General features: G+C 33.4%; 1 protein-coding gene across 1 annotated transcript; it reads left to right on the top strand.

The window, feature by feature from the left end:
• Positions 1 to 204: 204 nt before the first annotated feature.
• Positions 205 to 3383, top strand: LOC145055565 (alpha/beta-Hydrolases superfamily protein). Its single transcript, XM_079003928.1, has 8 exons — positions 205 to 333; positions 1122 to 1430; positions 1529 to 1728; positions 1825 to 2175; positions 2242 to 2442; positions 2515 to 2585; positions 2651 to 2790; positions 2856 to 3383. The coding sequence occupies exons 1-8, from the start codon at positions 291 to 293 to the stop codon at positions 3221 to 3223; spliced, it is 1683 nt and encodes a 560-aa protein (XP_078860054.1). The 5' UTR covers positions 205 to 290; the 3' UTR covers positions 3224 to 3383.
• Positions 3384 to 26707: the final 23324 nt, after the last annotated feature.

Genomic DNA, 26707 nt, shown 5'->3' on the forward strand with positions numbered 1-26707 from the left:
TTTCATATTTGTATCAAAGTTGGCTCAAGTATAATATATATATATATATATATATATATATATATATATATATATATATATATAATTAAAAGGTCTACTAGAAGGTTGATAGTTGATACCCGGCCCATTCCATACGCTTAAGGTAGCCCATTTTCTAATGGTCAAAGTCCAGCAAACTAATTGACCGGTTCACTTTTGGCAGTTCTCACCGTAAGGCGAAGTCGGTTTTTTTTTTCAGACAAATCCCAACTCCTGAAACTGAAGCTTCCCGATGCTTTTTGTAACCATCAATGGCCGCCAGTAAACACATGAAACGCTTGTTGCACAATATCAGTACGTATTTCTTCTCATTTCACCTATATTCTTGTTTAAATACATGTACTTACAATCCTACGGTTGAATACTTTTTTGTTATGAACCCTATGCGTTTGTTTGATTCGATTCTGCACCGAATGCCATCGTATGAGTCGTTCCTTTGTGATTATCATGAATTTTGATCACAGGGATGAGGTGCGGTTTGTAGTATATTTTACGGTCGAGTTAATGGTTTCTCGAGCTACTTATTGATCTAATTGCGCCATTTGTTCCTTATAAACGAACATTCTACCAAGTTAAAATTGTGTTATTTAATGTTTGAGATGTCAATCGCTGAGAATTGTTATGAATATTTCGTTAATGAGGATTGCGTGCAATTTTTTACATCGGACATCTTTTGTACATATGTATTGCAATAGATTTTTGAGAAACGCAATGTGAATCGAACATATCGGTTTACCAAAATTGATAATTTCTAGCAAATTTTCTTGAAACAGATGGTGATGTTCCAGTTAAAAATTATTATAAACCGAAAAATACATGAATTCCTGAAAGTCAACAAGTCATTCTCATAGTCTCATTTTATAGCTCCTTTTAAGTGGGGTGTACTAGTATAAACAATTTTGGTTCTCAAAAAACAAATATCTACATCAGTTTAAAAGCAAAGTTATCAGATACAACTTTCAAAGATCAAGAACAATGAGTTCATAATGATCTCAGAGGGAAACTTTTAGAACATATTACAGTATTTTGCGTTTGTATTTCTATTTTCTCAATCTTTATATCATTCACTTTTGGTGTTGCAGATTTGAGTTCCAAGTTTATAAAGGAAAGGGAACCTTATAACCCCCGTGTATATAATGTCATCAAACGCTTTCAATCACAATGGCCAAAAGTACAAGATCCAAACATGAAAGATGCAAAAGATGATGCATCTGTATCACCTAGAAATAGAATACCTCAACATGACAACCAAACAGAGTCGAATTCTAAGGTTAACAAATACAGTTCTGATGAAGAAGATGCAATCAGCAACAAGTGGAAGCCAGAGCTTGCTTGGCTCACAAAAGCACTTGAACCTGCATTACAATTGTGTAGATGGCCTCTTCCCACAGGTCTGTTTACAAATTTTCTCTATTTTATAACACCCTGTCTTTTTTTTCTATTAAGTTCTGTATGTATTTGAGAACATATTGTATTCTATTTAAAACAGGAAATGCACAGGGAACCAAAATCCCACCTAGTAGTCGATCACTTGCAGAAATCCTTGCAAGCATTCAAAGAAGCAAACTTGGAGTCAAAGATTGGAGCTTAAGTGATCTTACAATAGGTTTATATCTTATCTACCTTCAACAAGCATCCACAAATCCATTTCAAGATGTGAAGGGTGTAAAGATTTCATCCGACACAGTGGTAACTTTCTTAATTTCTCACAACCTTAAAATTCACAAATCATATTTCTGACATAAAAACATGACCTTTTAGTTGTTGTGTGTATGTACTATGTAGGTGCAGGATCTTATATACCATATTGAACTAGCAAAAGGGGCATATAGGGAAAGTGCTAGTGGGCTAGCTAAAAACAGCATGCTTCGTGAAAACAACATTATAAAATTTGTGAAGAATTCAAGCATGCTTAGACCTGGATACTACATTGGTGTTGATATTCGCAATAAACTTGTGATTTTTGGGATTCGTGGGACCCACACTGTGTATGATTTTATCACTGACATTGTTTCTTCAAGTGATGTGGAAGTTAATTTTGAAGGGTATTCCACTCATTTTGGAACTGCTGAAGCTGCTCGTTGGTTTCTCACTCATGAAATGGGAACCATTAAAGATTGCCTTCACAAACATCAGGTGCTCAATTTCTTAATTTTCTTTTTTCTTTTTTCTTTTAATGGAATAACTAATAATTTGTTATAGGGATTTAGGTTAAGACTAGTGGGCCATTCACTTGGAGGTGCAATTGCTTCAATGCTAGCAATAATGATTCGAAAAAAGACATGTGATGAATTAGGTTTTAGCCCTGATATTGTTACAGCTGTTGGATATGGAACACCACCTTGTGTTTCTAGAGATCTTGCTGATAGCTGTTCTGATTTTGTCACAACCGTTTGTATGCAGGTTGATTTATTTATTTATATATTTATTTTTATTGGCATCAATTTCAATTCTTGTTTTTTTTTTGATAAACAGGATGATATAATCCCGAGGCTAAGTGTTGCTACTTTGATGAGATTGAGGAATGAAATTCTTCAGACTGATTGGTAACTAATGGGAATTAAGATTAATATTTGTGTTAAAATTTTTTTTAACCTTTTGAATTTCTCAGGAAAACCATATTTGAAAAGGACGATTGGAAAAGTGTTTTAGATGTAGTTAGTAATGCAAAACAAGTTGTATCCTCTGTACAAGATGCAGCTAGGAAGCTAGTTGATTACACCAAATTCGGAAGCCAGACAAAATTTATCGGTATTATTACTAAATTATTTATTTTATTTTATAAAATAAAATGACTTATGTTTTGATGATAACAGACATTCCTGGTGTGAAAGATTCTGTTGTGACACCAAGTATTATGACATCATCAACCTCAAAAGCAGTTGGACAAAAAGGTGATGAGATTGAAGAGGAAAGAAGAGATGATTTGACGTTATTGCCCCAACCCCATGAGGAACTTTTTATTCCGGGAAGTGTTTATTTTCTCAAGAGGAAAGAAGAAAAACATAATGGCAACCGATTCAATTCTTTCACACTTTGGAAAAGAAATTCAGGTGAACATTTTGAAAGGATATTGTTGTCTAATAATTTGGTTTCAGATCATAAGTGTGATAGTCATTACTATGCTTTGAGGGATGTTTTAAAAGGTATACCTCTGCCTCAAAATCAAAACTACCCCAAGTAAAGCTTCGTTTTTCTTAGGTTTTCCATTTTTATATTTTACTTGTGGGACCCACAAATGACAAAATGTTAGTGTTAGAAAATAGAAACGCATATGTTTTATGGTTTTTCACATGTTTATGTAGTTGAATGTACATATTGATTTTTATCATATTTTTAGAACATTTTAGGCCTTGTTTTGTGTTGCTTTTTTCTCTATAAAGGGCAGTTTGGAACTAATGATACTTAAAAAGTACATGATAATGGCAAAGTTGTAAAAAAATTAGGAAGTATTGGGCAAAGTGTCATTTCCCTGATTATTTCGGTTAACTCGTTCTTTTCACATTAAGCTAATAATAAACAAACACTCAAATATGGCTGACCAGTTAATTTCATCAAGCTATACAGAGAAAGACAAAGTACCTTCATCATAATTATGTAACTGGGCTTACATATCAAAATTGGGCTAATTAAAAAATAGCTATAAGTCTATAGATGAGCAGACTCTTAGATTGGAGGTCTCTCAGATATAAAGCAGGTGAATTTAACTTCTAATCACTAACTAGCTGTTAAAAAAAATTGCAAACTTGGTAACACGGAAGTTTAAAAGTCAAAATCTAATTAAGTCAGTTGCTTTCTAAACAAGGGGAAAAGAAACATTGATATATAGTTTACTAAATTTGATTTTCATGTGAAGCTAATGACTTAAAAATAAATTTGAAAAAGACCAGCCCAAGACTCTTCAGGACTGGTCCAAAAAAGGATGAACCGTTCCGAGACCGGTTCGTCTCAAGAAGGATCGGAATCCAAATTTGTATACATATCATTTTTGAGTTAATTACATATTTTTAATGAAATATTAAATTTTTTCCTTTTTTCTTTAATTAAAATTTAGTGTATTATTTTTATTAGATCTTAATATATAATTTTAATGTTAACCACTTAGCGGAAAAACTTGAAATTGAAATAAAAATACCTAAAATGAATCGCAAAAAACCCAAAATCGAACCTTTTAAAAGGTGCATGTTAAGACTAGACCGAAAAAGACTGAGATCGGTCTTGAAAAGACCGGACATAAAAAAGATCGGTTTGAAACCATCCGGGACTGGTCTAAAAAAAATACTGAACCATTCAGAGACTGGTCCCGAAAAAATCAGACCATCTTGAGACCGACCAAGGATCAGTCCGGAACCAAATCAGGACCGCTAATGTGCATCTTTATAAAGATAAAAGAATGTTGGCTTTTAATGAAGTGGTAGCACAGAACATTCTAAAGTAAGTTTATCCAACAGCGAACAGTGTTCTCTCTTTTTGGTACAAGTACAAGAAAAGTTAAAATGCCCTTCGATACTTGTATCATAAATATGAAACACAATGCTCCTTCTAAGTCCAACAAAACATACATCCACTTTTCTTTTTGTGGGTAAAAACCTAATTATTACTTCGTGTTATTGCACACGTGGTATATAAACTGAGTTTGTTTGTTAATCTAAATCGAAAAAATTGAAAAAACTGGAAAAATTAACATCTAGCTGTTTGTTGCACTTAATTTATTTATTTTATACCATATATTAATATATGATGATTGGTTGTTGTTTCAAAAATACAAGGACATTTATGTAATTTTAGTCTCGTTTGAATGTGTGTAATGTGAACTAGACGGTAGATCATATGTTTACATTAAAATACTTTCGAAAAAATTTATCATATTTCATTCATTATTTCGAAACTAAATTCTTGACATTCAAGAATTAGTCATTAATGTTGATTTATAAGATTTCATTATTTGGGAGAATAATTTTGCCTAAGTATGTAAAAAATAAAATAATAATAATAATAACTGTACTATTATTGTAGTAACAAAGATATAATTTTTATGACAATATATACTTCCAAAATGCAAAGTGTTAAAAGTTGGTCAAACATTCCTTCACATGGAGATAATATTAATTAAAACATGTATATGTGTGTTAGACCAAAAATCATTGGGATTAGTCTTCTCTAATCTGGATTACACCTGTGAATGATTGAGATTGCTTTCCAATTTCTATCACCACTCTCAACTCTCAAGTCATGGTCCTTCACGTCGGTGGCTTTTTAAAAAAATTTCCATCATGATCATCATGTAAGTTTGGTTGTAGAATTTATACAATGTTTACGTCAATCTCATATGGACATAATACAATATCCAGCTCATCTGTAGCCTTTCACAAATTTTTTTTTTCTGTAGTAATGAAACTATTGTTATCTTTTTTGATCATTTACAATGTGTTCTCCAGTTTAATAAAAGAAAGAAAAAAAGAGAAAAAAAAAAATAAGAAGAGAAAAGAAAAAAAATCGTCTTTTATTTTCGTGTTCACAAGTTTGAAAGAAAGGAAGGTGAATGAAGTTGTTTGATGATGGAGAACATAAATTAAGTACGTGAGGCGTTGAAGATAATCGTTATTAAAAGGTCTATATTTGTTTGATGATGAAAAACTCTTATATTTGTATTTGATTACTTTCTCTCCAAAATTTTCCATTTTGAGAGAAAAGTTAGAAAAGAAAATTATCAGTGATGTCCATTTCTTTTCTTTCAAATTTTTTTTTTCCATTAGAAAAACGAGAACACTATTTATTTCTAATTTATTTTAAATCCCTTTAACTTTTTTCCTTAAAAAGCACCCGAAAACATCTTTAAAGAAACCATTTTTCCCACCATGTTTAGAAAATGGCAACATACAAAAACGCAACATATTTTTACCATTTTTGTTTACCGTTTGAATTCTTTTTATTATTATAGTAAATCTGTAAGATAAATCAATAAAACAATACTTCAGTCGATAATGAATAGGATCAATGTTATAATTGAGTAACAAACTATTCTTTTCTTTTACAAAATATCATTGTTTTTTAGAAATGACCATGAATAAGTACTATATTGTTTGTTTTTATTTTCACAAAATACCATTATAAACTATGGAAATATTGATATTTTGTGAACACAAATTTGCAGTTTCTCAACTTATTAATGTGTGTGTATTTTTTTTCTTTAAATCAATGGCATTCTGTAAAAGAACAAGTAGTTTATATTTATTTATCGCAAACCAAAAAAATATAGTTTAATGAATATATTGATATAAATTAATACTTCAATGTCTTTCAATGTCAAAATCGATAAAAAAGTGAACACAGATTTTCTTTTTTGTATTTTGCCTTGATATTAAAATTAGATATTGAGAAAATGGTTTTTCCAAATGGTCAAAAAACTCAAAAAGAGTAACTGTTTAGTCATTTTAGACAATAGTTAAGTTGTTAAATTAATAAAATGATGAAAGTATAAATAAATAAGTTTTTATACTTTGTTTATTTGAAGGCAAATAGTAAGCAACTAGATTATGACATGCGTTAAACGCGTATAATATAAATTAAATACACATCACATTGATAGATGGTATTGTTTTAGGTGAAATTTTAATAAAAAATGTTAGTTAGATTCATTTTGAGTTTTTGAACCAAATTTATTAAATAAAAATATTTAATATTTGTATTAGAGCAATTTGATGTTTTAATATAGTAATTTTTAACATAAATGATCCACGTGATATTTGTTTTATCACAACACGATGCGACTCATTGATTAAAACATGTTGTGTAGTAGCTTTATAAATTTACTTTTTTCGGTATACAAACCCCCATGGAGGCTCATATGACACTTTTCATATTGATCATGTAAAACCAAAAGTAACAATAAGTTGCTATGTGTACCAGCAACGCTAAATTCTGTAAAGAAATTTGATAAACATTACAATTAAAGTGCATTGCCATAGCCATAAACATCAAACTCAGACATTGTAATTTGGTCAATTTCTAAAATATTTTTTCCTTATAAAAATTAAAATATGATTTTTCAGGCTACACCTAATCAGATATACATATCTTCCGATCAAAGAAATTATTACAAAAAAAAGCCTTGTTATGAACATGTCACAACTAGAAATTTTGTGTCATGTAATCTATACACTCAAGTTAAATGTGGAAATCAAAAACTCAAAGAGCATGTATGATGCTTACTCCATGACATATAATTTTCAAACAAGTGCACCATACAAATACTACTAATAGTCAATAAACAATTGGAAACCCTAGAAGCTCTTGTTTAGGTCCATTTTGGACTAGGACTTCCTTATTGGACTCAATGGACCAATAAGTTTCCAATTTGACTATCATGGGTTTAGAACCCTTAAATGGGCTCTATTGGACCCACAATAATTTATTTCAACATTTTGGGCCATATTGAGCCTAGAATGAAATAAATTAAAAGTTTTGAACCATGATTAACCTAAACTAGCCCAACAAAGTGTAAAAATCATATTATATATTTTTTTTGGGTCAAAAATCACCCAAACTAACTCTAATATTGGGCTTAGGGGCAAAAAGCCCAAAAATCCTTTCTTCCCTCTCCATTCTCGGCCCAAGCCCAAGGAAAAGGAAGAGTTGACTTTGGATTGCCACCTCACTTTTATTTGTTGGGTCTCCATGCATGCAACTCATATTTCCAAGCAAGTATCTTGTCAAGGTCTCTCTCTTCTTTTCCCTCTCTCCCTCTCGGCCGAATCCCAAACACACACACAAACATTTCACTCATTTTTTCTCTCAAGGAACTCTCTCCATTCCTCTCCTAAATTTCGAAGATTCAAGAGCATTACAAGGAGAATTCTTCCCAAAAATCATCATCTAGGTAAGTTGAAACTTGGATCCACACTTTAGACTTCTTCTTATATCCAAAAATCTCTTCTTAACTCATATGAAATCATAATCTTGTGTCTTAGAACCCCTCAAACTCGAGATCTTCAAGAAAAGGGTGCTAAGGCCAAAAATCACCAAGTTTTCTTCCATCTTTTCTTCAAAAACCGAAACTACACCCTAAGGTGAGCTTCATACTCCCTATTTTCCAGTTTTATAAGTTTTGTGGGGGGGGGGGGGGGGGGATACAAGTGAAAGTGTAGATCTATATGTGTTTTGTATGCCTTGTATGATTTCTATGCTTATATGTGTGTTTTTGTGTGTTTATGATGTTGGATCTAGCCATAAACCCCTAAAAATCGAGATATACTTTATGTTAAATGATACTAGCATAAAATATATTTCTACATACAAAGTGTTCCAAGAAAAATAGCTAAGTGGCTTAATAACATCTTCTTTGGGCTAAAAACTCAATTTTTGGACACAAAATGTTAAAAATATAAAGTTAAAGGGCCCAAAATGACATATTTCGAATTCTGATGGGTGAGATGGGTCAAAACAGTTTCAATAAAGTGTTTTCTGGAAATACATTCTTTTGGAGGATTAAAAATATAAATTTCAAGCTTAATGGGCTAAAAATGGCATTTTTGGCCCAATAGGGCCCAATATGCGAAATTTTCTGTTTTGAAGGGCCAAAACTGTGTTTTTCTGTAAAACAGTGGACTACTAGTGTTCCAAGTCCTTTTCTAAGGTTTAAAATGCTTTTCAAATTTAAAAAGGACCAAAGTTGCAAAAATTTTCCAATTTGGGCCAAAATTGTAAAAACTGCGAAAAAGAGGGGTTACAACCGAGAAAACTGTATTTTCAGGGACTAAAACTGTTTTCAACTAAAAATGTGCTGAAAAATATCAATTCCAATAAGTTTTGATGTTAAAATGCCAAGAAAAATAGTTTAAGGACTAAACTGGAAATTTATTTACGCAAAGGGTTGAAAAAGTAAATTTACAAAATAAAGAGGGGCTGAAAACAGAAAATTTTCAAGGCTAATTCAATACACCCATCGTGATCAAATATTGGCGTCGCGACTACCGACGAAATACAATACACAACAATACCAAAAATCGTTGTTAAACGAATTGATTCGGTCTCGAATCAATAACAACCCGAAACTACTAACACGACGATAACACGATTCACACAAGTAACATTTGGGAATTTAATACACACGTGAGAGTGCACAGACGTCGACGCACCATCTTTGGGCTCCAAAGTGTAAAATCTTGTTTGTTGGGCCTAGCTAGCCCAATGACCTGATCTTTAGGCCCGAAGACTTCAACCTTACGAGTTGTTGGGTCTTACATGATCTAACACAGCGTAAAAGGACTTTCAATGGCTTTTATACTATTGGTCCCCAAGGGTCCTTTGGTACTGCTAGTAAAGTCGGTTATTTTAATGCGAATCGGGTCAAGGGCCCTTCGTACTCTTTTTTTTTTTTATCCCCAACCGACTAACGGAGTTATCGAGGTATTCGTGCCCTCTTTCTCTTCAGATGTGGGACTACTCGAAGTCAGGACGGTTGGATTACATGAATAGTACGGACGACGCCTACGGGATCGTTAGTATAGTTGTAAACTGGTCGTTTGCGTAACGCGTGTTTATAGCAATTCACCATGCGCAATAATCCGACGTCGCCTGGAATCAATGACTTCACACGCTGCGATGGTTCTTCAACTACATGGAATTCAAAGCATTAGGAAAACATCGGGTTTTCCTAGGGTTTTCAATACATACGGTTTCGAAATGCACACAAGTTTAATGAACAATTTTTTTTTACAACTATAGAAACAAACAAGCATACTTATGGATCTTCACAAACTTTTTTTATAAACTCTTTTCAGAAAATATCGGATTTTCTGGTAGTTTTTCAAAACAATACAAAACATTGCTTTTCAAATACCGTTTATGAACTCACCAACATTTCATATGTTGACGTTTTTCAAAATACTTGTATTCTCAGGTAACAAGTAAACCGAAGGAAAATGTACTCAGTAATGGCTTGCAGTTTGTTTATTTATGAAACGAACAATTTATTTTTGGGAATGTAATGTTAAAACAATGTACTCAGTGTAAACTTATTCAGTTGTACTATATTAATGCATGGTGATGAATGATGTTATGTTTCATATATATTCAATGTTATGGTATTCAATTAAGTCACGACAGCCCTCGGACGTTTCCGCCGCCTGGTTCGGGGGTGTGACAGAACAAAAATATAATATTAGTTTCATAATTTGCCAAAGGTTAACACTAATAAGTAATAATGAACTTTCATAAATCTTACATTTTGGTCACTTAATCTAATTAACAAATGAATTTCAGTCTAGAGGATTGATTCAAGAAGTGCATTCATGACTTCTTATAGCTGAATTTGGGGAATTCTAAGACCTATTAAGATATGTGGGAATGGTCTATGAGACTACGGTTGGTTTCTGGAGGGCAATACAAATTCAAAATGTTAGCATGTATCTTTCCTCTGGTAGATTGATTAATTTTTTATGACATCTCAATGGGAATATAGTAATAACAGGTAATAAGAATAGATTAAATGCATGAAATTAGAGAAGAAGAAGGAGACAGAGTAAAAAAAGAACTTGTAAAAAAGAAATGGAGAAGAAGACCATTGAAGAAGAGCATTATAAATCGTACGACTCAATCCAAAATCGTAAGAATAAAAAATTCAATGTAATTCTCTGTCTGTCTGTCTGTCTGTCTGTCTGTCTCTCTCTCTCTCTCTCTCTCTCTCTCTCTCTATATATATATATATATATATATATATATATATATATATATATATATATATATATAGCATTTTTGAATAAGGAAATCATTATCTTCCAAAAAATTGCGATCCTACGATATCAATTTAGAGATTTTCGATTATTCATCTGAAAAAAAATAACAGTTATATTGATTCAAAATTTCAAATTAATTAACTTGCTTATTTAATGAGTTTTAAAATTCAAACCGTTATCTCAAATTCATTTTACGTGGGACATACTGAAAGTAAATTATGAATAATATTGACTTTAATTTTGACTCACAAATATTTTGCTGATTTAATAAGATTAGATTAGATTATGTTGGTTAATAACCGAATTACTGATATGCTTATTTAATGAGTTTTTTCCAAAAAAAAAAAAAAAGCTAAACGGGTTGGAATTTTTAAGCCAAAAGCTATAAATCTGGGAGTTAAATTAGAAACAATATTAATTATAAAATCTGATATCTCGTATATAAATAGAATGATATGCTTCAATTGATACCATAATTGCTGAATTTAAAGATTTTTATTTGAGGAAGATGATGTCAACAATTTGATCTAATGGTGGAAAACATATGATTGAAATACAATCAAGAGTCTTGATTGCTTCATTGGTGAATTAAGGGTTCTCTTGTAATAATATTTAGAGATGAATGAAACTAATATGCTTAAAGTAGATTGATTAATTTTTTTCATGATCTCTCAACAAGAATACAATAATAAAATGTAATAAGAAGAGAGAGTAAATGCAAGAAATTGGAGAATGAGAAGGAGAACAAACTAAACAAAAAACCTAGAAAAAAGAATTGAAGAAGAAAATTGCTAAAGAAGAACACTGTAAATTGTAAGACTCAATCCAAAATCGTAAAAATAACAACTTCAATGTAATCGTATATATATATATGGTGTTTTTGAATAATCAAATCATTATCTTCTAAAAAAATGGGATCTTAAGATATCATCTTGAAGATTTCCGGCTATTAATCTAGAAAAAAAAAGAAAAAAATCAGTTATATTGATTCAAATTTACAAATTAATTGACTTGCTTATTTTATTAGTTTTAAAATTCAAATCATTATCTCAAACTGATTCATTTTATATGTGATATTCTGTGAGATAAATTATGAATGATAGTGATTTTAATTTTGACTCTAAAATATTTTGCAAATTTAATTGAATTCGATTAGATTTTATAGGTTAATAACTAAATTAATGATATGCTTATTTACAGAGTTATTTAAAAAAACAGATTTAAAATTTAAAACCAAAAGCTATAAATAAGGGAGTTAAATTAGAAACAATATTAATTATAGAAATTGATATATATTCTATATAAATAGAATGGTATGTTTTAATTAATAATATAATTGTTCAATTTAAAGATTATATAATTAAATGTATTGTGTTTGAATTCTATTTGGAAAGATGATGTCATCAATTTGATATAATGGTGGAAAACATATGATTGAAATACAATCAATGGTCATGATTGCTTCATTGGTAAATTAAGGGTTCTCTTTTAATAATATTTAGAGATGTGTGACATTTAGTCTATACTTGACGTGCATACACTATCATATTTTTTTGAGCTTACTGCAATGTGGTATTTGATAGAACTTAAAATGGCTTATAAGCTAACCTTTTAAAAAGATGTTTGAGATAATTTATTAATAAGTTCATAAGGTTTTTTCACAAGTTTTCAAAATATGCCTTTATGTTGTGAAAAAAGAAATGAATATATTTTATTTATTTAATAAATTCTAATTATTTACCTTCTGTTTTAATCAGAATAAAAATTATAACGAGCTAATTAGTTATAATGCCAATATTTCATGTACATTCTACTTCCATATAAAGTTTAGTTTAATAGGATTAATGGAAAACAATTTGTTACTAATTAGTTTAATATGATGAAATTTGCTCTTTATTTGAACAATAATTTTGTTTCACTTTGTGTCACCTTCGTAGGTAGTGTTGTTCAATAAATATTACCGGCTCAAAACAAATTTGAACAATAATATATCATTAGTTTTTAACTATATATGTAAATATTCTTTTTCTTTTAATCATTCTATATTTGTCATCTAAATTATCAACTAATTTTTACAAAACATTGTTACTTTATGTCTTTATCAACTAACTTATCAAGCAAAAACTACATTTTCAGTTAGTCATCCCAATACAATATTACTATTCACTTTGCAGATTATGCTTTTAGATTGAACTTAAACATACATGACTACTAAACTTCACATGTATGTTCATGATATCGGTCTCGTGAATCACAAGCGACGAAAGTGTGAATGTCATATGATTAGAGAGAATAGATTATGGCTTAAACTATATAAATTAATCCCTATTTTATGGTTTGGACTTTGAACAATTGCCTCCCATTCAAACTACACCCTTGTAATAAAAATGAATTTTTTGGGCTATTTTTAACTTATTATCAGTGTTCAATTATTCAATTGTTGACATAACGTACTAACCAATTGTATTTATTAAGCATCTCTAGAAAATTGAAATTTTGTAGTTTGTCTCTTACTAAAAAATGGGTTTTTTATTTGCTATTTTTAATACCAACATGTCGATTCATGAAGATCGAGTTTGGATCCTTTAGGAACTGCTTATGTAATATGTAACAGTGACTTGCATGTGTGTTTTATTAGTTTTAGATTTTCTAGATATATATAATATAGGTATTGAAATATATATATTTTTTTAATATTGAGCATATAGTTATTGTCATTTTAAGGCATTGATAGGTTAAAGGATTAATATAATTAGATAAAATGTGAAAAACATAGTTACTAAGTAAGAAGATATACATACAAAACGATATTAAATTATCAGTTATTCCACCTACATTTTTTATTCACTACAAGTTGTCATAATAATCTTAAGTCTTAACTATATATTATATACCATATATTACTTAAGTTCATTTCAATATAAAATTTCTAGAACAAAAGTAACGATCATACACGTGTGGCGGGGTCCCACGTGCGTGGTGGGGCTTTTGACCAGTCGCACATCTTTGCTTATTTTGTGTTGAGTGAAGTCGATTATAAGCGACATGAGTGACCTATGCCTATGGTCTTGTCTAATGTTAATGTTGTAAATTTTTTATTAATTTGGTTGTTTTTTTGGAAATTGGTTGATTACGACGTCGTGTGTGTGCGCGCGATGGAAATTGTAACAATATAACGATCTATCGTGCATCAGAATGGGCCACAATGCTTGTTAATGATAGGGCTGGGTTTGTTTATTGTTGTCCAATGTCCATTTATTCTTTCTGTTAGTTTTCTAATTATAAAAGATACAAGTTACTTTTTATGTTATGTTTCCAAATTCCAACCATTTATTTTTCCAGAAAATAATGACATTTCAAAAACATGGTTTAGGGATTTGCGAAATTCTTCGTTCCCACTGTCTTGGGTTTTTCATCTTATGTATTAATTAAATTACATGTTTGGTGTGTATAGATTACTAGTCTAGTCTAATTTCTCATATTATTTTTTCTTGCAATATAAAAACATTTAGCAATGTCCTTATTAGGATGGAGGGAACCGTTGTCATTGAACCTTGGCGGAGGCAACTGTGTTTCTGACAAACCCGTTCAAGCTGCCTCCTCCTTTTCCTTCTTTACATCGAACCCAATTCGGGTTAAGAACATGTCTGAAACCCCCTTCCCCAGTACCGAGATAGTGGGGATGGTGTTCCTGCCGATGCTGGAGAGCCAAATCGGAGACATCTCAGCCAACTAGCCTCCCTTCCTTGCCCGACTCCGTTCACTCTTAGGGTTTGCAAAATGACTTATTTTTAGATTTTTTTTTTCTCATAGGTTAAACTACATGTTGTGTCTAAATTTTATTTTAATTTCATTTTTTTATTGCAATGCAAGGACGTTCCAAAATTTTTTATAATTCATGTTTTTAGTTCCTAAGTTATGGTTCATTGATTACATGAACACGATGATTAGATGACAATTAGCCACTAAAACAATCATTACATTTGTCACCATCATCGTCATCATCACCACCATCCACCAATGACATTGTTTACTTACTGACAACATAATCTGTCTCTTGAGTTTCCTTGAGGAGTCATCTAGGCCACATTAGCCACCATCACTACAATCACCACTATTGTCAATGCCTCCACCATTGCCGTCCTTATCTCCATTAACACATTAGGAGATGCAGGTGGAGTCTTTAGAGTATGTGCAAGACTCGCTTGTTAACTATATGGCCCAACTTTAATGTTACATGATGACATGTTTCGTCGAGTTCTTAATTGTCTTTAAAATTGATTTAATAGTGATACAAGATTATCTGGCCAATTTGAATTACATAAAAGCTTTTAACATATGTTGGGAGGTTTATGTTAAATGTAATTTTATTTCTTTAAAAACATTGTTAACTTAACTTTCACATGAGTTACTAAAAATCCAAATGTCAAATTTAATTATTGGAACTTTGAAACAAGGAGAAAATAAAGCCAGCCATGAAAGAGGGAATAAAAAATAATATTTAGAACCGCTTTCAAGGTAAATTATCTTTTGATAATAGTGGAAATCACATATGTTCTCATACCTTTATTACAAAATAACCATTGTTTTAAACTAATATGAGGAATGTTCCAAACTAAATAAGAGACATATGAATTGTAAGACAAAATAACCATTCAGGCTGATATTCTATCACAATGTGTCAGTCTCTGTCCAAGCCTATCTGCAACATGAAGTTTACTTTAGTTACAAGTTTTATGATCTGTTATGTTTGTGATATGATCATCTTTGTATAGTATATTCTTAATCGAAATTGTTTTTTTGATTATCCTTATTCTTTATTGCTTGATATATTGTGTTATTTTGATCCTTCAATTGGTATCAGAGCAGGTTCTACTTATCAAGCAATGGTGTCTTCTTCTGGATCTAAACCCACTACTGGTTCTATATCTGCAAAAATTCCTCTTTTTGATGAAAATAACTTTGCAATGTGGAAAAGCAAAGCCATGATTGTTCTTGAAACTAATGATTACAATGTCACACCCCCACCCGGCGACGAAAGCGTCAGTGTGAGCGACGTAACATCGGATCACATATAACACATGAATAATGAACAATACAAAAATTATATTAATATTACATACTTTCATTAATCTAGAACAAGGAATACATTGGTTGAAGTTTGAAAAGTGAGTTAAAATAATACAAGTTCAACAAAACGTAATTCCAAATAAAACAATTGCCTGAACAAATAGGCCAACAATAAAAACAAGGGAATAGGTTTTATGTTACACGATTTGTATACTCCAACTTTTAAGTTCCTGAAAATACATGCATTTTAAAATACAACAATAACATTGGTGAGTCCCAGAAGGCTTTCTTACACCGAAATGTAACATAAAAATCCTTGCTTTATGGAAATGCATGTCCAATACATGTCATTCCCAATAGTAGGTCAAAAAGGGCAAGAACTGGGTCAAAATCCCATGCATGATATTAAACTAGTTGTGAGTCCAGATCTGAACATACAATGTTCTTAGGACCTTACAGAGGAATAAAGTTGCAAATTTTATTCCCAACTCTCACTCAAAACTCATCAATATGGACTAAAACTCATAATACATCAATATCCCAAGACAAGATACCAAAAGCAAGGAACTTTGTGACTTACAAAGGTCCAAAAGATAGATGAAAGTTGAGATCTTCAATTGCTAAGCTTCAAGGATTAATCTTGCAAGCAAATCCCTTATAAAAATCACAAAAATATCACAAAATGGATAAGAGAGGAGAATGGAGGATCAAAGTGGTAAAAGTGAGGATAGGGTTTCTCTTAAGAGGCTCTAGATATGATGGAGGCTAAGAAAATTCCCTATAAACATGGACCCGTCAATTAAATATGTTGAAAACACTAAAATTCATGGGCTTTGGCTGCACAGCGGCCACCTCGTGGCGACTCCCACTTCGTGGAAACTTGATTTCCACCCCATAGAAAATCCCACCTCATGGCGACTAGTTTTCGCCCAATTCCATTCCAACTTAAAACAATCATAACTTCTTTGTTTCAAATCCATTTTCCGCGATCTTTATATGCACAGAAAGATATTGACGACCCCCACAATTATTTATAGTTATTTTTTACTAAAAAAATACCAAACTAAAATCATTAATTCATGCAAGAAGCACGAATTATCACCTTTCCCATTTTACCCTTTGCTTCAAGGAACAATTCGAGGGCTTTAATTATTTAACCAACATTATTAATATCAGATATGTTCTAAACTCTATTCCTTTGAAGCACTTGACCGTACTCGATCAAATTACAAACCGATATCCTGAAATTAGAAACATCATGAAAACTAGGTGTTATAATTCTCCCCCACTTAAACTGAATTTCGTCCTCGAAATCCGACTCAGTTAAAATTCTAGAAATTATACTAACACAATCCATATGCTCTCTTTAACCAATTCATACAAATCAACACATCCAAATTAAAAACTCAAGTGACTATTCAAAACCCAGTTGATGCCAATTGCAACAACCTAATCACTTTAAAACATTCAACTGCAACACTCAAACTACTCAAACTGGGAAGACTCCTGAATCTATGACGAAAAATCAACTTTATCAACATACTTCACAAACTAGGAGATCCATCGGCCTAAAGCTTTAGAGACCATACCTAATGATTGATCATCATCCATTTTTCGTACCTATACCTAGTCCTGGATTAGGAATACCACCCAAACCATACTGAACAAACACTCATAACATCCCAATCGTGAATTTCAACCAGGAAAATTTTGGAAATTATGCCCAAAAACCTTGTGTACGCACTTGATTTCCTAACAAGTCATCATTATCCCACCACTCCCACGAGCGTAGCAATGGCCAACCTAAAATCTCGCATGGCATGCAATATCCCATAATAGCTTAGCTGGACATCCATCTGACTAACCATCCAAAAGAACTACAATGAACTCCATCACTAGCAACTCAACTCACTCCAAACCATTATCAAACCACCACGAATAAGGATCTACTATGAAAACTCCATGAGGAACTGCCAATAAACAACCATGACGTTTCCAACAAGTCAAAATCCTATAGATGTCTGACCCAACCTACCGTTCACCGAGCCACTAGTGACAACACCATACCACTCAAACACCTGACTATGCCAAACGGCTAACAAACCTACGCATGGGTCTCCATTACCTAACTATCATGTCTAACTCACACAAGTGAAATCCATGATGATTCACGATACGTCGTGACACCATCCAAGAATTGGAATGAGAAGCTGATGGTTCCTCACTATTCTTGCCATCATCCAACCATAGACATGAAGACTCTCGACCAGTACCCAATAGGCATATATGCATACTACCATCATCCCATTGACTTACAGGAACCCATTCAACATCCCACTCAACACTTACCAAAATCACATGAGCCATAACATTCTGTAACACGCAACCCTTTCACAATCTATGCCGTCATTGACGCATCATCAGATGAAAACATGGCCGCACACAACTTGTAAATAAGATTAGATAGTTGAATGCCTGTTCCAACATGAAAACACAAAATTTTACACTCCCCTTACACCCATCATGACAATATTTGTTGAACTGAAAACATTTCAAATTACCCAGGAGAAAACACAACATTCCTCAAACCGAATGTGTTCATTCTTTAACATAATCTTACCCAAGGGTGAAGTACCAATGTATCGAATGAAAACGACTAACCTCAACCGTTAATAGAAACATCCTCTTAACAACCAAACAATATCTCACACCTTAAAATGAAGCTGAACAGATCCAACAATGTATAATTAAACCAATATAACTTCCAAATTCGAAGAAGAATTCCAAAAATTACCTGATATGTTTCCAACACCCTGGTTGAATCAACCCTAAAACCAACCCAAACGACGAGACCTACCAAAGTTGGACTCTACGTAGGCCACAAACATATCTGAAAAACTAAACAGTATCACTCTAATATCCGAACTCCCATTAACCAAGGACAGCTGCCAAGTCAAGCCTACTTGGAACAACAATTCCACAACCAAACAATCAAGAGTACACATACACCTTATAGAACTTGAAGAAGGATTGGCCCTTAATTGTACCTTCAACTAATACAAACTGAAGCATTCGAATAACCTCAACTGTTGATGAGGAACAAAATAAAAAAAGATCAGAAATGGATCGAAAAATAAACCCGATGATCCCACACATACTGAACAAAGACACTTGAAAATGCTCTTATCGAACTATGAATTTGATCGAAAGATCAACACTTTCCCATCTCAACCAAGAATAACTGACCCATACTGTGAGCTAACCATGTTCTTGTAACACCCTGTTTCGACTCGTTTTATAATTCGTGGATGTGACCCAAAGACTGGTTATCATAAGGCTTAGGGCCTTTGGAAAAGAGACTTAGTCCCCTTTGAGTGTGGATAATGTTGATTAGATGATCGGGGAGTTCGGTTTGTGTTTTGGAGTCCAAGGGTATATCGGTATAGTAGAAGTTCGGACCTTTTATGAATTTTGGATTTTGGTTTGGAAATTTTTAAGGAAAAGGGGAGTTAATAGAAGTTTAGAGCTTCTCATTACCTTTCCGTGGATATAAGGATCGTCAGAATTGGAATTAAAACGAATAATTTATGGTCATTTGAAGTTAACAAGGAATTGGGGCAAAGAGGAGTACGCTGGGCGTACAGGGAGTACACGGAGCGTACTATGCTTAAATGATTGCGGAGCATCACCCTTGTACGTTGGTCATACCATGTGTATGCTGGGCGAATGTGGGTCATATGAAAACCCTAAATTTTAAGGTTTGGACCCTATTTAAGCCTCATTAACTCTTGGAACCCTCCCCATTTGTAGCCTCCATCCCTCTCAATCTATAATCTCGAAACTCTAGCCTCCATTGAGTGATATTTGAGATCTTAGTGTGAGTTTGGGCATTTTGGTGCACATTGAAGAAGAAAGAGCTTCTTGAAGGAGTGTTGGGGGGCTTGGAGCTTGAAGATCTAGACTTTGTTCACCTTGATTTATCTTTTAAAGGTACAAAGCTTCAAACTTGATGACTCTTTTCTTAGATCTTGTTTTGGAATGGTTTTATAAGCTTTTTGGCCCCAAAGCTTGGATCTTTGTGAGTATGGAGTACTCTAGATCATATTAGATGCCCTTTATGATGTCTTAGAGTGTCCTGAGTCATAAAAATGTTTGCTTGATCGTTTCCTTAGAACCATGCAAGAGTTAAGTAGTTTTAAGTGTTGTAAAAGTAAGGATTTTGGAGATTTATCCCTCTTTAGCCATGAAAAGGCTTAAAGGTTTTGACTTTATGGATTAAGATGTTATTTTGGTGTTAACATGAGGTTTGGATGTTAAGGTCTTAAGGATTAAGACCATTAGTTGAGAAATTGGAACTCTGGCCAGTACGCTGGGCGTACCATCGTGTATGTTGCATGTGCTGGGAATAAGTCTCGTGTCTAGTCCAAGTTGGGTTACGTGGGGCATAGGGATCAGGTACGCCGAATGTATGCTGATGAGTGGGCTAAATTGGGTTTTTGGGCTTTATTGGACTTTGAATTTATTCTAGTTGGGCCTTAGATGTGGGTCTTATTAGAGAAAGGGGTAAATGGTCATTTTACCCTAGGGTGCATGATTTTAGGGATTAGACCCTCGCTTCGATTAAGGAATAATTATTAATTAGGATATTGTTGATTTATGTTATGTGTGAGGATTTCGGTAGCAACAGTGTGTGTGTCTTGGCTATCTATGATCGAGGTGAGTTTCTTCACTATGTTTAGCGGGTTGAAGGCACCAATGCCAGCCTATGGTTTGATGTGTTAGGATGCTAGTTGTCTGCGTGACTCTTGCATGTGTTATGTGTTTATATGTCTACCGGGTCAGGCCCGATGACTATCCTGTATGCTATTTATCTTTGTGATGATTGCATGTCTTTATATGATTATATGTTTATTTTTTATGTGTATACCGGGCAGGGCCCAATGCTAGGTGGGACCTGATGACTGACATATTTGTTTACCGAGTGGGGCTCGATACCGGGCGGGGACCGATGACGGGCGGGGCCCATTATATTTTTGATATGTATGGTATGTGGTATCTTGGGGAACTCACTAAGCTTTCAACTTACGGTTTTCAGTTTAAGTTTCATGTACCTCGATTTCAAAAGGGAAGAGCTCGGGATGATTGCATTACACATACCATATTGTTCCATATTTTATATAACTATGATGTATTTGGATGTTTATTTACATACTCTGAGTTCACTGTGGTTTTATGATATTGCTTTGGATAATGGTTTTATTAATAAAAATTTTGAAAATTTTGGTCTTAATTTTTGGGACGTTACAAGTTAGTATCAGAGCCTTAGTTTGAGGGATTCAGACATACTCTTGGGTGTGCCTTAACTTAAACTGAGGGTTTGGTAGATTTTTTTTATAAAAGAAATTTTTTATAAAAATGTTTTCTAATAAAAGAAAAAGGGTGTGGTGCATGCAATCGACCGAGCTTAAGTAAGTTTTCCCAAAATACCCATACATGTTATATGATATGCTTCGATTTGTGAATTTGTGAATCACATGCTAGTTATGGATAAGGATATGCTCATGATTTGCATGATAGAATGCTAGGAGAGATGCCTTTGTATGCCTAATATATGAGCTTGTAGACTTGCATGCTAATACTGATCAATCAGTGATAGGATGACTTGTTTAGGTTATGCTTGTTCCGATTACTCGATGCTAGAATGCTACTTGCTTTATGCTTTTAGGAGTTTCCATTAACCCCAGCTAACTAGTAAGCGAGTATATTAAGTTACATATTTTTGAGACTAGATAATTTTAGAAGGTTAGGTTTTAACTCTATTGCGCAACTCTCTATTAAGTCTAACCGTTATAGTGTGAGGCCTTTCATTCAAAGAATTATTTGGTGTCGGCGATATGTAATTGTATTTGTAAGCAAGTTGGAGGATGTTAGGGGGGAGTTCCTTATGCAACTTATGGCGGGGAGTAGTGTGGTGGTTGCCCCAAGTGTATTGGTCCTCTTCAGGGTTTTAGCTTGGATGGGCCGAGTTGCTTATCGCTTGGATATTCCTGAGCTTTTTAGTTAGATCTAAAGCATGTTTCATGTCTCTCAGTTGCGGAAATGTTTAGTGGATAGATTAGCCTGATATGTGGTGCCTTGTATCCTAAGAGGAGTTGGATGTTATACTAGATTTGCAATCTTTCTTGGTAGGAAGTGAGATTGATATTGATGGGTTTGAGCCAAAAGAACATCCTATGTGCTCATGCAAACCCTAAAGCTTGGATCTAGGTTTCTCTATTGTACATGCAAGTTATCCAAGACTTATGAACCTTAGATCTAGCATACATATTTCAAGATCATCATATGAAAACAGATCTAGATGATTACCTCTTCAACAATGGCTTGAATCTTCTTGTCTTGGAGCTTAGAGTCACAAATGTCACTCCTCTAATGGCTTACAAATACCACACAAGCAAGAGGATGATATTGGAGAGAGGGGAGGAGGCATAATTTCGGCTATGAACTCTTCTAGGGTTTCTAGTGCCTGAAATATGATGCCCTAGGGGTTTATTTATACTTGTGCTGCTAGGGTTTCAGTCAAAACCCTAATGGACTGCTTAGGCCTTAAGCAGTCCAAGTAACCTTCTGGAATAGGGCCTCTATGGCCGAAATTAGGATGGACACATCCTTAATTTCGTCCATGCCTAATCCATAAGGCTTCTCAGCCCGATATTCAACTATCACACATTTGACAGTTTAAGTCCCCTTTATTTAATTAATGTCTTTTAGACACAAAATTAATTCTTAATTAATTCTTGTCTAATATTAATTAAACTATATGATTTCTCTTTTAATATAGAGTAAATTACTGAAATCGTCCCTGTGGTTTGGTCAAAATTGCACGTTTGGTCCCTAACTTTTTTTTTTCACTTGGATCGTCCCTGTGGTTTGATTTTGTTGCGTTTTTCGTCCCTATGGTTTGGTAAAAATTGCATGTTTGGTTCCTAACTTTATGTATGTAAGGGACGAAAAACGCAACAAAATCAAACCACAGGGACGTTCCGAGTGCAAAAAAAAAGTTAGGGACCAAACGTGCAATTTTGACCAAACCACAGGGACGATTTCAGTAATTTACTATTTAATATATTATTCATATAATATATTAATAAAATATAATAACCTTTCTTTCTCTCTCTCTCTCTCTCTCTAGAAATCTCCCTGTCAAGTTGCTCTGGTGAAGGCAACCCAAAAGGACAATGCACAACCGGGTCAAGTGCATACCAAATATAGTTACGGGCTTAGACACTAATCCAACAGTCTCTCACTTGGATAAGTCTAATAACTACAAATGTAAGTACAATCTGATTAACAATCATAGCTCTCAAAGACGTTGTCGAACTCTGATCTTATCAGTAACCTGTCCTTTAGATAAGGGATCGTATAGTCCTCCGTTCTAGATATCGTGCGGACAGGTACATGGAACATAGTCATACTTATTGTCCAACAGTTTGTTTCTCGATCTCTTATTCATCTGACATAGAAATTAATTGAACACATCAATTTGGTCTTGATCGGGCCTGACACATAAGTCAAACCAAATCATCGAGGGGCCAATATATCACTTTTACCCTATTGGGATAAAAGGAACAGATAAACTTTGACTTATATGCATTTTCCATTCACTCATCAAATCATGCACGACAATGCATTTTATAACATCAATTTACTGATGCGTTTACACATTATCAATGCACAACAAACTCACAAATGATAAACCATATATCTAGGTTTTAAGACCATATGATATTATCGTCTTGCGATCACTCATGATAAATTCCATGAAGTGATACCAGCAAGCGCGGGTTTAACCCAATGCTCAAATCAAATTCATAAGCACTCGTGAACATTGCACCAAACCTTTGCTATGTCTAATACACTTTAGACAATCTACAAACCAATTCATGACAATCTTATTTCATACCTACTCCCAAAGTATGAGTGACTGTGGAATGTTCGAATAATCGTATTATTCAGGAAGTTAAAACATGCAAAGTGAAACAATAGGTAAATAATCAACATAAGACAATAACTTTACTTATAAGTAATACTCCTTTATTTAATCATCAAATGTCAGTTACATTTATCTATTACACGTTTCAAAGCTATCTAATCTAAACTAATATCGTCCTTCAGCCCGATGCTCCTAGCGTGCTGCAAATGCTTAACCCTAGTCAGTCCCTTCGTAAGGGGATCTAATGGGTTATCCTCCGACGATACCCTCTTCATTACAAGGAGTCCTTCTTCCACCCGATGTCGAATAATGAGATATTTTCTGTCGATATGTCGAGATCTACCATGATCCCTCGGTTCCTTGGTCAAGGCAACCGCTCCTTCATTATCATAGAAAATTTGCATGGGCTCCTTTATGGCTGGCACAACTCCAAGGTTTTCAATGAAGTTCTTTAACCATATCGCCTCCTTTGACGCTTAGATTGCCGCTATATACTCTGATTCACATGTTTAATCAACTACAGTCTCCTGCTTGGAACTTTTCCAAGTCACTGCTCCTCCATTCAAGGTAAAGACCTAGCCCGAATGCGAACAGTAGTTGTCCCTGTCGGTTTGAAAACTGGTGTCACTATACCCTTACACCCTTAAGTCATCACTCCCACCGAGGACTAGAAACCATTCCTTGGTCCTCCGAAGGTACTTAAGAATATTCTTGACTGTGGTCCAATGTGCTTTGCCAGGGTTCCCTTGATATCTGTTGACCATGCTCAAAGCGAAGGCCACATCAGGGCGAGTACAAGTCATAACTATTGGATTAGGTGTCTAAGCCCATAACTATAATTGGTATGTACTTGAATTGATAGCAACACAGTCCTTTTGGGTTGCCCTCAAACCTAGCAACCGGACAAGGAAATTATGAAAGGAGAGATATTAATTTATTATGAGATTAGTAAATTAATATAAATGATTTATTAATATGTTAAAGGATTAATATATTAATTAGAAATCATAATGTTGAATTAATAGTTAGCCATAAATTAATTAGAATTAATTTTAAGGATAACTGTATTAATTATAAAGTGCAGGGACTAGTTTGCAATTATCTAATAATTGAGTTGAAGGCTCCAGAACCTCCTTGGAAGGGGGTGGACAAAATCTATAGGGGAAACCCTAATGATTTCGTCTAAGGGGGTTTGGATAAGGCCTTTGGATTAGCTTAGGCCCCAAGCAAAGGAGTATTAGGGTTTTTCCTAAACCCTAGATCCCTCAGCTATATAAAGAGCCTCCTGGCTCCCAATGTTGGCCATTCTTGCTTTTGGAGAAACCCTAGGCCGATTTTTGCATACCCTACCCTCTTTCCTTCAAGTTTCCTTCTTGCTAGTTCTTGGGTGTGATTCCATTAGAGGCATTACATTTGTGGTGCTAGGCTTCCAAGAAGATCAAGTTCAAGAGGATTATCAATTGTTTACTATAACAATTGAAAGGTATGTAACTCTTAAACCCTAGTTAGTTATTTTCGACAATAGTCTCTCTCCTCTAGGGGTCTTGTTTGCAATTCAAAGTTATAGGTTCAATAGTTAAAACATAGATCCAAAGTAGGTTGCATGTGAACTTAGGAATTGTTTTCTAGTTTATTTGTTTTACATAAAACCCATCAGTGGTATCAGAGCATTGTTTGTTTTAAATCGAATTGTTATAATAGTTGAATTGCAAATTAGGGTTTATAGCCATTAAACCCTAAAGGCCAATTTTTTCGATTTTAGGGTTTTGGATCAAAGGGTTTTCGAAAAACCCTAGCCTCCATGAACCCTAATCGAAATTAGGGTTAGGGTTTTGGAAACCCTTGCCTCATCCCTTAAAATTTTGAAATATGCTAGCCCCTTTTAGGGTTTCTTTGTTTTGGATAATAGTTGCCTTATTGGATAATTGAGAAAAATAAGGAAATTATCTTATCCCCATATTTTCGAAATCTAGAAGGGATATGGACTAGGATTAAATTAATTGTTTAATTTAATTAGATAATCCTTACAAGATTTAATTAATTAATTAAAATTTAATTAATAGATAGATATTAAATCTAGTTATTTGGTTTATTTTAAATTTAAAATTAATGTCTTAATTTTCGAAATTTATATATAAACCCTAAAGTTTTAAAAGTTTAAAACACACCTTATATATATATTATAATTAAAAGTTAAATATTATATATGTATAAGACTATGGTCAGTCAAATCGCTAGTATGGCTCATTCACGAAGCTAATCTATAAGGGGGGGGGGGGTATAAGGAAACTGCCTATAAAATGGTAGTTGAATGAATGTCCACTCTCACCCACCACTTCCTTGATTAGTGGAGGGTCGTTAGTAGAACGGATTTGATAGGATAACTACATCTCATTAAAAGTATAATGTTATTAAAGAAAGTACTAGAACATTATTTTACAAAAATCCCAACTCTAGTTACTTTAGGAAAAATGTGAAAAGTATGCTAATCCATGAAATTGCACATTATGCTTTATTGGTCGTTAGTGGAGCGTCTGTGGATTACCAGCACACTAATAGGCACTAATAAAGAGTAGTAATGGGTATCTCATAATTATCATGTTGATGGAGCATGCGTGGTTTACCGGCACATCAATAGTTAATGATAAAGACAATGAGGTTACCAAGCACATTTGCATGGTTGTTCACATCTAATTTGTGATCCTCGGTATCCCAGTCACAAATAAAAGAGCATAATCCAAGATTAAAACATGCCATTGAATAGTTTCAATGTATCTAAAAAGGAATTAGGAATTTCACTTCGTTTATTTTGTCTAATGGTGGAATTGGTGAATCGTCATTCACCTACCTTTATGAGATTTAAACTTGGATC

Source organism: Lactuca serriola, chromosome 5, assembly GCF_051521515.1.
Source record: "Lactuca serriola cultivar US96UC23 chromosome 5, Lser_US96UC23_V15, whole genome shotgun sequence".
In the NCBI taxonomy this organism is placed as follows: Eukaryota; Viridiplantae; Streptophyta; class Magnoliopsida; order Asterales; family Asteraceae; genus Lactuca; species Lactuca serriola.